The 14,032-nt window shown below is 40.0% G+C and overlaps 1 protein-coding gene across 1 annotated transcript in view; it reads right to left on the bottom strand.

The window, feature by feature from the left end:
* Positions 1-14,032, bottom strand: part of LOC104963003 (low-density lipoprotein receptor-related protein 1) — a gene marked incomplete at its 3' end in the record, with an annotated part of 90,260 nt that overhangs the window by 59,008 nt on the left and 17,220 nt on the right. Inside the window, exons 2-3 of the mRNA XM_010791549.1 lie at positions 13,122-13,244; positions 1,002-1,139 (exon numbers count right to left, since the gene is read on the bottom strand). Coding sequence (XP_010789851.1) covers positions 1,002-1,139; positions 13,122-13,244 — 261 coding nt within the window. The remainder of the gene's footprint in view (positions 1-1,001; positions 1,140-13,121; positions 13,245-14,032) is intronic.

The following is a 14,032-nucleotide window of genomic DNA, read 5'->3' as shown; positions in this document are numbered from 1 at the left end:
AATATACACAGCAACCTCCAACAGATTAACCTAATGCAAACCTTAAACCTAAAGTTAAACCAAGAAGTAAGCAGCCATTTCTGACCCCAGAAAGAAGAAAAAGCCCATTAGATCTCTCTCTCTCTCTCTCTCTCTCTCTCTCTCTCTCTCTCTCTCTCTCTCTCTCTCTCTCTCTCTCTCTCTCTCTCTCTTATTAATAATTCCTCATTTTCTTAACCGAAGGTGTAGAGTGGAAATGATTGATTGATTTATTTTTGAGAAAAGAGCGGAGGAAAATATAATGAGGCTAGATATTTCATTCTGCACACTGGGCCAGTCAAAACCTTGGAGGTGCCTTGGATGAAATAACTATTTCATATTTGGTTCAGATTCTTAGTTTTTGAATTTTGTAAAGGTTGCAGTTGAGACATTTTGGCTATGGCTATAGATTAGTGATTGAGCAGTAATGATTCATGTTCCTCTACTTCCCTTTGGACCCTAGATGAGGAAGTCATCAGTTCCTTTATACCTTCGTCATATCCTAAAAATCCATCAATACAGTAGAAATATGTTGGTCTTTTGCACAATCAAGCGTTATCATTACTCAGCGTCGTCTACTTTTCGTCACATTCCTGTAAAAGGACCTGACATTTTTAAGACTCATAATAAACTACTTCCCAGTTTTAGGTTTCCAAAGGACAACCTCCTTAATTTACGGTGATAAAAGGAGGAAATAATGCCATTCTCAAGATGTCACACTAAATTGGTTGTCTACTTGGCATAGAGAAACGCAACAAAAAAGACACACTATATTCTCATTACTATGGCAAATCAATCTGTTACTTTCTGTGAGTATTTGGAGAACGAAAGGTAAGATAGTCGACAAATAGAAATGAAATCGCACTCCCTACTCCCCATTCTTTAACACAGTCAGGACGCACTACCACAAGAATTATGTTATTTATCTGCACTCCATGTTGCATACACCAACAAGCATGTGTGTGTGACAGACAGTGGTGTACCTCTGCAGTGTGGTCCCTCGTCCCAGCCGTCAGTACAGTCTGAAGCCCCGTTGCACAGTTTGCTCATGTGGATGCAGAGCTCCGTCCCGCCACACTGGAACTCGTTCGGAGGGCACCGCGATAGGGTACTGTGCGGACCTGAGGAAACACATACAATTTTGGTTTACTGAAAAGCAGAAAAATAATCGTTTGTAATTGATTGTAGTCTTTTTTTTGCTACTCTATATCAAAATTCAGCATGGTTTCAGTTTCTCATGAAACCCTCAGCAACTCTACAAAAACAGTACATCTGAGACAATATATGTATATATTTTTGTATATTTTAATGTTTAACCTTTAAAAAGTCTGCTTGAACATTGGTTCTGGTATTGTCTCCAATTCCTTCGAATTAGAGACAACATAAATAATAAGATAATCCAACATAAAAACATACGCAGGCCTGCATGTAGAAGGTTTGGACCTAAATTTATTAAATCAACCAAAACACCAAGATACACTGTTGGTGACAACCTTTAGGGTTCAATCAAACCATTAATGTAACCAAAATATAGTGCTTCTCAGTTGCAATATTACCTTTTGATTCGTATATATTGAATGTGTAATTCAATATCCCTCCATCAACTAAAGCCAAAATACTTATTATTGTTTTGGTTTACAATAAGAAGCATTCTCATCAGGCCGAGACACAGGGGCAATGTCATGCAAAAACACCTACCACTATTACTCTGTACCGCCTTATCTTAGTACAGCAGTACATTTCCTAAGATTGATCTAACTCGGGATCTTTGTCATATGCCCTCTTCCTTTATCTCTTTCATCAATTTTGTCTCAACTATAAACTGTTCAGTAAAGCAGAAACGCTTTCAAATCAATCTTCATAAAACACTGCCCTTTCTTGCTGCCACTGGATGACAGATTTTCTAAAGGAGAGCGAACGTGTGTGTCTGACATTGTATTTGTCAAACTGGAGCAACACAGAAATGTTTCCCAACCACCTATCCCCCATTGAGTGCCCATCTATCCATCTGTTCCTTCATGTCTGGGGATGTTTCACAGCAATCAGGCTATGATTGCACAAAGAACAAACTCACCCGCATTCAAAATAAATCTGCCACCTTTGTTCTGTCATAAGAACAAGAACAATCCTCAACTATTGTCAAACGTTATGGAACAACACGGGACACCATGTGACAATCAAAGATGCTGAAGGTCTCAAAGCCCTTCATGATCCACAGATGAACCTTGAGGGCCATATTAAATGAATTAAGTTCTTCAAATAGTGACTAAATGCACAAATGATGTCAGGATCTGTGTGACTCAGCAAAACGTTTGAGCAATTACACTGATTGCACGCTTGCAGTAATTTTCAAAAAACCACCCGTACGAACAAATGCCAAACTTCATTGCATCTCATCAAAAGGTGTTAGTCTGTGGAATAACTGTAATTTCTTGCTGATTGTTTTGTAAAAAAACAAAAAACAAAAAAATTAACAAGACAAACATGTCGCTGATGACGATGACCTAATATTTTATTTATAAGAAAAATATATGCTAGAGGGGGTAGGACCAGAAAAGTTGTTTTAAGCTTCTTCTTGCCCCTGTTGAACATGACAGAGACTATTTGAGAATTATTATTGGTTTTTTTTTGGTTTTTTTATTATTTCTTTTTTGTACTTTGTTATAATTATTCATTTGAGTCAGAAAAAAAAGGAAAAAATATATTATATATATATATATATTATTGTTGTATGTTTTTTTTCTGACATGTTCAATAAATTGACTAATACAACAACAAAAAAATCAGAGCCCTGTTTCATAATGTTGGGACAAAAGAGAACACTTTGTTCAAGTTAGGAAACACTTTGTGAGCTCCTCTTTTACCATTTCAACAAGCAGCTTTTTGAAACTAGTATGTTTTCATAAACCTACTCTGAAAGAACATTACAAAGGCAACTTAATCTTCGTGTCCCAGACCAAGTTCTTTGTTCAAGAATCTATTTTTGCCATGTTTCCTTAAGCTAGCTGTCTTGTTCCTTTACTATGTTTCCCAACACTTCAGCCTTACCCTTCTCATCCATCATGTATTTACATTTGTTTTCTGCTCCTGCCAACTTGGCAGACTCAACCACAAGGCAGACATCCAAAGAACCATATTGGCAGCAAGAGATGGTGCACGAGAGAAAACTAGCAGGAACTAGAAACACACCATTATCCCAGATGGAACTGGCCAAATGACTACCTTCACTACATTTATATGGTACACACATCCATCCCAGAGGCAACACACCAACAATAAGCACACTGGCAGTAAAGTGACATGCAGCCTGTTATAGGAGCATGTGATAAAAGAGGATTATGGGTTCCCTAGGAAAGAAAACATATTCGTCTGGAGTGCATATGAGTTTGACCAAAGCTGCCCCCTTCACTAAATCTACGCAGCTTAACTTGATGTAGAGTTGTATGTTCTGCAAAAACAACTAGACAAGCAGCCAAGGCTTTTCTACTTAATGACCTTTCTTTTTACTGAACTCTTTTTCTTGGATGGTGTTTTTGCCTTGTGACTCTCTGACCAGTGTTTTATTTTCCCAACGAGAAATAATTCTGTTTCTCAAGTCTAACAAGTCCATGTGTTGCCAACAACTTTGTGCTGCATGTCCAAACTGCTGTCACCACTGTCCAAGTCCATGGGCTGTGAGAAGACGGAGGAACTGTATTCCCTTCAGAGAGAGTGTCTGTATTTTTGCATAATAATTCAATCAAAATCATGCAGTTATCTAGGTCCTATAATCTTCTTACAGTTCCTTCTAAATCTTGTTAATGAACAATTTGTTTAATTAATGACCAAACCGAAATGTACAAAAAATAACTTCTGGTTTCTCTGATGGTGTAAATGCTGATTGATACAACTATTTCTTTTATTGTCCAACTGATTATTTAATAACAATTCAACAAAGATGCATGAACTTCTCTTTTCCTTTAATTTTCTATTTTTACGATGCACTATTTGAAATGGATCACTCCCCCTTTAGGGCTCAGCGTATGTGCAAAGTCAAACAGTTGGCCTTCCCTGTTATGGACCGAGACACAGGACGCAGGACCCAAAAGCGGGACTCGAAGACAGTTGTCCAAAAATAGAATGTTCTTTAATAACAAAACTTAAATCGTACTTTCAAAAAATAGAAAGTAGTTAAATAGCCAAAGCTAAGTTGTACAGCAACACAAAAACTCACTTGGCAAAAGGTCTAAATCTCAAGGTAGGTATCAGGAGTAAAAAAGGCCCAGGTTCTCACGACATGAAACATAACAAACTGACAAAGGAACAAAGAAACACCAGGGCTATATATAGGTGAGGGGGATGGACACAGGTGAAAACTATCAGGGCAGGGCCAAGCAATCTCAAGGGCGGGAAACACACAAAGGCAGGAAATGTGGGATCTGGAATGAGAGGAAAGATTACTTTCAAAATAAAAACAGGAAGTGACAAGATCAAAACACAAAACTAGAGTAAAAACATAACTAAACCTAACATATCTGTCGAGTCACAAAATTCCCTTCCCACTCTCCTGCTTTATCTCCTCCCACCATTTTTCTTCTTCAACATCTGTTGACCCATTTACGGTAAGTGTTTAAATGGGAGAGCAGTGAGTGGAAAACCAACAAAGTGAGGAATAATGAGTAGAAAGAGAAAGTAGACAGTGAGGACCGAGGGGAGCACCTCATCCACAGGAAGTGGACAGAGCCCCACAAGGCTTCATTCTTGGGCGAGCTGGAAGCGGTCAACGAGGCCGCGGTGGAAAAGGCATTGCTAATTTGAATTAAACAGGGTCTATTATTCAACATTCCTCTGCTGCGAGTGAGCCAGGTTAACAGGCCCAAACTTTTTTCTTTGAGAATTTTCTGTTTGCTCTGTTTAATAGTTTAGTAAAAAATCTACACAGGCTGGCTGGTACCGCTTCAACTATTATGTTCTGTAGCTCAATTAAGGCACCCAAGGAAAAGGAAAAATATCCTGGGGTTCCCATCATCGACCCATACAGACTATCCTTGTGACAGGGCCAGAGGGTGAAAACCAAGGCTGGAGATTTGACAATTATGTTCCTTTGGAGAGCTGGAGATTGTTACAAGGCTTCACCTCACTGCCACAGACGTCACAGAGTCGTAAGCAGATACCATTACTGATTTCACTTCCTCCATAGGTCAACAAATGTGTCTCAGAAGCGAACACCTTTAGCCTTGTTAAAAAGTGGGTTGCAATACCAGAATAGAAGCAATATTAACATGTGATACTTTTCCACAGGCCACCAAGTCACAAAGCCATAACAAAGCCTTTTTTTTAAGCATCTACCAAAACAAGAGTGCAACATGCTGGAGTTAAGACACTTTGCACGAGTGGAGTACTTAAGCCGCTACACATAGAGGTAGATCACATGCACTTTTCCAGTGCTAGGGAGGTCATAGAGGGTGGTGAAGAAGTAGGGGGGGGGGGGGTAGAAAACTAAGGCTATTGTTTGGATCACACAAATCGGCTGTGACCCCCGACAAAGCTGAGCCGCAGTGCTGTAAGCAGTGTCACGTGCTAAGCTTCATCTGGACTGTGGCACGGCCACCAGGGGGGGGAATGGCAATGACCATGGAGACACAGTGGTGAAAGGAGAGCTGGCACTTCACAAATGTGTGCTGTTTTTGGATATATATTTTAAGACATTTATCTTGATAAGACTGCCAATAATCTTCAGTTTCTCCTTTTACAAGTTATTAGAATTAGAAAAACGATTATTCAGCTAATCCATTAATCCAGAAAATGCTGTTTACAGCCTTTCAAATATGGATTTCCTGCTCTTCTACGTTTTGTATCGTTACAATAACTAACATTTGTTTGGGACTGACGATACAAGACACCACCTTAAAGAGACATCACTTTGGACTTTAAATGACAGGGTTTTACCCAATCTTCTGACAATTTTGTATACCAGAAAGGTTTTTGGATCAATTGAGAAAAAGCAGACTAATCGATGATAAAGAATAATCTGTTTATTGCAGACCTTCAAGTAACAGGCTTCTAGAATTATTTTACTTGAAATTGTCTCACACTCTGTGTTTGGTCTCCAGTGGTAGAAAAGAGGCCCAGCCGACTGAGAAGGAGTCCGGATCTGGGTCTGGATCAGGCTGTCCCCAAACCCAAAGCTTGTTAGGCTTTGGGGATTTTCCATTCACTAGCTCATGCTTCCCCTTGGTATGCTCAACACAATGCTTAATCAACCAATAACAAACACACAAACAAATAACAAGCAGTGCCAGTGCTAAAAACATAAAAGGGACTTTATGTGAGGCCAACTGTTGTGAGCAACAAGGCAGCCTTGAGTTTCTTATAAATACTACAAACCCTTCAGCTTGTGAAACAATGAAAAAAACACACAGGGCCTAGAAATCCTTCTAACAAGCAAGATAATTAAAATATAATCGGGCTACTCTTCATGGACATCAACCATCCCGATAAAGCAGAATAATTTAACATGTTGATTGATCCATAAATATAGCTCATGAATAAATAGTGTTGCACCAGTTTGCTGCTAGCGGCTCGTGGTGACATACTAATACTAGGTTTCTCTGGCCACTAGTAGCCGTGTCCCCACAAATCGGATGGCCCTCCCTGTGATGCTCTTGGCCCTCATGACACATTCTTGGACGGAGCACCCTGATCTTGACCAAGCAGCCCCGAGGCACCCCTTAACCTCCCTCCTTCGTCTGTCCTGCCAAGGAAACAAAACTCCAAACATCTAGGACACGGCACCGAAAAACAAGACGCAACAACACCAGAGCTTCATCTAGACTGAGGGAGGAATCAGACAGGCTTGTCAAAAAAATCATGGGCAGAAAAAGCGCAGCAACAGCTAGCCACAGACTGCTGTGTGCAATAATTCCACTGTTTATTTCTGACAGCTCTCCTATAAACACTTCACTCTGCAGGTGAAAAACAACTCATTATCTGCCACTCTAACTGTACCTGGGACTGCCTAACTAATACTAAAGTGAGTTTATTTTCAGCTACATTAATTTCCTATGTCGAGGCAATCGCATATTTCAGTTTAACAATGTTTTTATATTGCAATTATTGTTATAACCACCCCTGTCTTCCAAGCTGTTGGCAGACTGTGTGCCCTCTCTGCACCCTGCAATTGATGGATGGATCTTTAGTGTCTGGCTGTCTCTCCTTACAAGATATCAACTCCACATTTTAATTCCATCATGGGAGGGGGGGCTGGCAGAGCGACAAGCAAAGCAGGAAGGATAAATCCAGAAAGCACAACAAACTGAGCCTTCTCCAAACACCACTGCTCCTCAGGGCAAAGAAACGACTAGGCAAACAGTTTTATCTGCAAAGTAAATTACAATTCAGACAGGAAAACACTACAACATACCCCATCCAAAGAAGTAGATTGAACCTCTATCGGAATTGGATATGAAAGAGTAAAAGTAAGCAAATACACACAAAGGAAATCAATGGTGAAGTTATGTCATTCACTCTGCACGCATTCACTTAAGCTTATGTATAAAAGGACAGATAATAAAAGTTCAAATCTTTCCCTTTTTTCTCTCCCAAACACAGAGAGGAAAGAATAAAAATAGATCTACTGCCCAGAGAATAAGGTTCTTACGTAGCAACTCTACTTCGGAGGTTTAAAGGACTCGTAATTTGATTCATTCGCGTCTTATTTCTTCACAGTGGACCTAAGATTAACTTAAAACTATTAGTATTGTGCAAGGCTTTCTTGCAAAGAGCACTGAGGGCCATACTGCTGCCCCAAAATGACTGAACATTTGAAATGCATTTGGTCTGTTTTTGGCTTAAAGCAAAATACTTGAATCATCCCATATTAAGCACCTAGCCTTTTCCAGACAGTCATTTTCATTTGTTGCGTTGAGCATTACGAAACTAATTCAAAGGACGGACGGCTAATTATCGCGTGGAAAAACATCTGTGCAAATGACAGGAAAGACCCAAGGGGGTGGAAAGAAGGATCAGAGTAATCGTCACTGTAAGAGCCAAAAAACCTGAAGGGCCCGAAGTTAAACAAATCAAAGCAGGAGCCAAGCTGTATGTTCAATAAGTCAGGTATTACCGCTACTGATCAGACACAAGGTAGTTTTCGGTACAGATAGAGCAGCCACGAGGCAAAGCCAGGCATTGAGCATCTGTGAGTCCATACCTTAAAGTATCAGGTTATTAATGTATGGCTCTAATTCTCCTGCATTATAAACGCCCCGCTATCTCTCTTCTTGTCTCATGTTTGCTCTGTCCCCCTACCCCTCCCTAATGGGGGCCTCTGTCCTGCCCCACCTCCTTCTTCAGAGAGCCCTACTGAGATTACATAATGGTCTTTTTAAAATTTAAAACCCCTGACACGCTTTTCTTGTCCTTCTTCGAGGGGCCAGCTTTGCCCTCTCTGCTGCCCAAGCCTCAAGTCCTCATCTAAAAATGGTCAACTGGTGGCCTGTGGATCACATCCGGCTCACCGCACCCTTAAATAGAGCATGTTTATATATATTATTTATGCAGTTTCTCTATATGTCTTTGCTGTTACAGTACTGTTGCACTAGCTCCGTGTGTAGTCACTAGTTGTGGGACCTTTTTGAATCTTCAGCAAGCATGAGCATGTAAACATCATTATTGTAATCTACTCCTATCTTTGTAAGATGAAGTCATAAGTGACAACAGATCTTACAAATATTTGAAATTAGATAATAAGTGTTCCTCGAATGGATAAACCAACAGATTTATCCCCTGCAACTGCAACTCTATGGAGCACTTTAGCATTTTTAAGGTCATTGTTTGAATGATGATCATCACATTGCAGTTTATCTGCTTTCAGTAGTTTCTAGTGGTGACAGATAGCAGTTTTTAAAAAAAACACATTTCAAAGCTAGAAGCTAGCTGCTAGTGAGCCAAATACTTCCCCCGGGTGTCGATAATGTGAAACAAAACACCAAAACCATGTAAATGTTTCCCTGCGTCTGCTGAATGTAAATAGGCAACTGTTTTGCAAGGTAGTCCCTATGTGATAATATGTCAGATCACTGCTTGCCCTCAAGAATAAAAAATAAATATATTTTTAGGTTGGAGGTTTTTGAATTCACTTGAAACATTTTGGGCTAAAAGACAACGTGTGCTGGTAGTGACTGAGGGGAACACCATTTTAAGAACACAATGTGAAGCATCTTTGAACTTATGTTAGAAAGGTAAAGGTTTGCTTTATTGTGTGCATGAGAGGAATTCATTGTGGGTATGTGTGTAGAGGAGAGCAGATTGTCTCACACCTGCTGCAGGCTCCTGTAGGAACACGGTGCTGCAAGGCGACAGACTCTTTCATGTTGAGCAAACGCTGTTTCCCTTGACATGTTGATGGCTATCTGGACTGGGCTGCTTTTAGGAGACAGTAGCAGGATCAAACAGATTTCCTCCAACTCCAAATCTGAACAATATAACACTTGGGTAAACTGCTTTGTAAATGACAAAATGTATCAAATAAACACCAAACAATAACCCCCTTATTGTGGTCTAGATTCTTAGCAAATAAATCAAATATTTCATTTATTTTCAAGACAGTCTTTCATTTATTTGTTAGGAGTCAGTGAGACGCACATTACATCATGAACTATTGTGTTTTCCATTCTGAAAGTGGCTGTTACAAAAGTGCTCCTTTTCCTAAAGAGCTAATTGCAGCCTAGGTGTGAACGGTCTGTAAAACTGCCCTTATTACAGGCCAGGGGCCAGGGACGTCATTTCAGCGTTACACACTTCCTGTGTTTGCAGGGCACACTCACTGCACGTGGGAATATTTTAGGAGCCTAATTAAGTCTACAACCTCAGAATATGCTAGCTCTACGCGAGTCTCCTCCTTACCTGAAGGCTATCCAGACAAACAACATTCACATTTATCATCGTTGCATGTCTTTCAGTTGTTCATTGATTGGGGGAGCAGATCAAAGCTCTGTATAAAAAGGTCATATGCCCAGACAACCATTTTGTTTTTGTTTTACTCTTTCGGTATCCCTCTATGCCAGTCTGACCCAGCACCCCGGGGTACAAAGAACAGCATTGTGGGGGTTACACAGCAGGGCAGCTGCACTGGACAGCGGCTGACTTCACTGGCAATAGCCAACACACTAACAAAGGCCACTGTGAAGCCCCATCCACATGAGTGAATACATAAACCTCTCTCGTGCATCTTTTCATCTAGAAGCATCTGTAAAAGCACCTTAACAAAGAACACATTTATCACAACAATTAAACTATAAATGCTACTCAGTGTACATGGTGTACATACAGTTTGGAATACATGCTCATAAAACATGACAACATTCATTTTCAAATCTTGTGACAACTTCAATTTTTCTATATACTATAAACATCTAACGAGCGACAAATAGTTAATCAGCCTTACAGTATTCAACTGGGCTGACATTCATTTTGCTGCACAGCTTCGACACCTAACATCTGGTATGCACCAAACATGTGACAACATTGAATTGAATGATGGATGTTGTGGTTACATTTAAGAGTAAATCTTTGGAAATGTGTCTCAAATATATACTTCAAAAAGTCTAACAGGAGTAGATAAGGCATTTGTTGGGAACTCAGCCAATCACAGATGTGGTGCAATAGCAACTATTTAAGGGGTGTGTGGGAATGACACAAACAAACAGAGGCCAAGTTTTCTCGTGACAAGAAATATGCCACTTTCATTGATGTACTTTTTTTTACAACCTAAGAAGTCCGAACCTCTGTGGAATACATTAAATCAGGTTTCCTGTCCTTGGTAATACTTGATACATTTTTTGATGGTTTTGATCTTCATATGTTGTTGTTTGACAAAAAGAAAACTACAGAACATCACCAACAAAAAGACACAACTCCAAAAAGCCCCGTGACAGACTATTTAACCTTCTATTTTCTCTACCATTGTTTGTACTTAAAGTAGCAGATAAAAGTGTTTATTTCAACCATAATGATGTACTTGTTCTTGCCACCAATATAACCTTAGACAAAAGACCTAAGAAGAGTTCAGATGAGAATGAGCAATTATTTTGTCTCTCTGAATCACTTTTTTCCACCATGACACTGCGAACACTTGGGTCCTTCTGCAGCATAGATCCAATAACTGTTGTTTTTGAGAGAGTTTGGCATAAGCTAGAGGGAGTAGCAGGAGACAGAGGATGGAGTCACTGTTGTTTCTGTCCCAGATAGAGACACTGAAGGAGGCTGGCCCGCAGATGAGAAGGGGGAAAAGAGCAGGTTGTGAAAAACAGCAGGTTTCTCCATTGCTCTGGGCGAGTCTCTAATGGCTTCCAGACCTGCGCTCATACAGCCTCTGCGTCTAGACTGCAGCTACAGAACTCTGGCCTGGCCTCACTCACTCTCTCCCAGGCCAAACGCCACTCAAAAAAGCAACATGCGCACACACAGACACACTGTCCCCCCTCCCACCGAAAGCCCTCTGTCCTCTTAGAAATCTACAGGCGTTTCAGGCTGAGAGGCTGACCAAAAGGACACTGCTGCTTTCATTTCCCCCCCCCCCCAAGGGATTCAGCCTCAAAGCATCTCCACTCCTAATGAAGACTTTGAAAAGACGGCTGTCTTTTTTGAGCATTACTTTTGGTTTGTCTCATGACTGCATCCTCTGTGTCTCTGAATGCAAAAGGAAATCCCATCCATCAAAAAAAGACAAACTTTGTAAATCTCCTAATTGGGCACGACAGGACTGCTTAAAGGCAGAATGGCCTCTCACTCGCTGATAAAACATCACATTACTTTCTCCAGCTTGGCTACCTTTAGCCAAATAAATCAAATAGGCCAACAATCTCACTCTGTTAGACGACAACTTTTCAAATGTATCTGAAGGTATCAAATGCTACAGTGACAAATTAGCATACCTTTGCTGTTACAAAAATGCCTTTTGAAGGGCAGCATAGCAGGTTTAAGATCCATTTCAGATGTTTTTTTAACAATTGGAGACTGCTTCTTTTGAACAGTATTCATGTCGAATCAATCTACATATTTCACACAATTTCCAAAAGAACATCTCCTGTACAGATAGGTTGAAAATGTTAGACAAATAGGATCATGGCAAACATACATTTTCAGCAGTGAGAGTTATTTCTACACCCACTTCCACACAGTTAATAAACTTGAATGGAAAAAAAAGATACTTCATGATGTGAAAACAGTGTCCTCAACCAGGGGGGTCCAAACTTTTTTCACTGAGGGCCACATACAGAAAAACATACGTAGGGCTGGGCCATGCAGTAGAGTTATGTTACCACATAAATTAAGTTATAAGTTAGCAAAATCAATCAAATGTAGGTCAATTATGCTTAATACTTGAATATGCTTTAAGAAAAAAAACAGCCTACATCATCTCTCCATAGGGTTTCATTTATTGTGTTACCTTAAGTGTTGGCAACTCATTCCTTAAAATAGAAGCCTCGCCTTAGCCTCCCATAAGAAGAAATATGATGGGTATATTTCAAGCTTGTTATGTAAATAAGTATTTGGACTTTTTTTATCAACTAAGATTAGTTTGAAAATGTTCTCAACTTTAATTGACTGAATTTATTTTAAAAGAGGGTACATACATTCATACATGGATACTATACTGTGTAGAGCTCCAAAAAAATGAAGAGAAAAAAGAAATCGCAATTTCATGTATGGCAGCCATTCCATTACAGTGTCTGTTGAATTCCAATATGGAAACATTTGGTCACTAGTATAAAGGATACAATTTAAAAAGGTTAATTTTACTCAAACACTACTTATAAATAGTAAAACCAGAGAAACTGATAAGGTTCTTAAGTCTCTTAATTCTTTCCAGAGCTCTATTTTTACATATATATTTAAGAAGTCCAACATAAGACAAGCACAAGTTTCATGGTTCATATTCCATTATACTTTTAAAATTTGCTGCGGCCCAATTAAAAACAGGCCATGGGCCGCAGTTGGAACCAACTTAGCAGGGGGTGCATTACGTTATATAATACACATATAGAGATCTTCATGAGCGGTAAAGCATTTCCTTATTGATATTATAGGATTTTTTAAACTCTGTATTTTTCCAGACTCACAAACATCAGGCTCCTCATCAGAGCCGTCGGGGCAGTCCTTCTCTCTGTCGCAGCGCCAGCCTTTAGAGATACACGTCACCCCGTCCTTGCACACAAACTGCTTCGGGCTGCAAGTCTTTGGAGCTGAAAAAAAAAAAAAAGGAAAAGTGAATTAATTAAAAGATTCCTGAATGAAGCTCTTTTTGTGTCAGTGATCTTTATTTCCGAGGTCTCATTAGCAAGCGGGGTCTGTTGTTCAGAGTCAATAGGGGCCCTCTCTGGTCCTAATTAGGTGCTGGAAAGATGCTACTTGATGGAGGGGTTAGAGAATGGATGCACAAAACCCAAACACACATTCAAGCAGGCTTTGGTAAACTTGCTGCTCATAAATATCCAGGTCAGTGTTCCCAGGCAAAAAGCAGTGATGCAACATGTCTGGAGGATGTCAAAGAACATCTTGTTCAGTGGGTTGCTCCCCTATCGTCCATTTCCCCTTCAATCCAACCTTCCAAAGCAAGAAAAAGCAGCCCACTCCTGCCACGGCCAAATTGGGGACTGTATTCAAACCCACAATAATTAAAGTCTTCTCAGAACATCACATAAACACTTTGACAACACACATACAAGCAACTAAGCTGAGTCACCCGGGGGCATTCAGGGGAAGCTCTGAGATGATTCAACAACTCACCGCTGTGCTGCTGCTGAGTGGGAAATACATAGGGAAACATGAAAGGCAGTGGGGTACCTAACTACAGTGGGGCAAAAAAGTATTTAGTCAGCCACCAATTGTGCAAGTTCTCCCACTTAAAAAGATGAGAGAGGCCTGTAATTTTCATCCTAGGTATACCTCAACTATGAGAGACAAAATGAGAAAAAAAATTCCAGAAAATCACATTGCCTGATTTTTAAAGACTTTATTTGCAAATTATGGT

Source organism: Notothenia coriiceps, unplaced genomic scaffold, assembly GCF_000735185.1.
Source record: "Notothenia coriiceps isolate Sejong01 unplaced genomic scaffold, NC01 NC01_scaffold00035485, whole genome shotgun sequence".
Lineage (NCBI taxonomy): Eukaryota > Metazoa > Chordata > Actinopteri > Perciformes > Nototheniidae > Notothenia > Notothenia coriiceps.
This window is presented reverse-complemented; position numbering and strand designations above follow the sequence as displayed.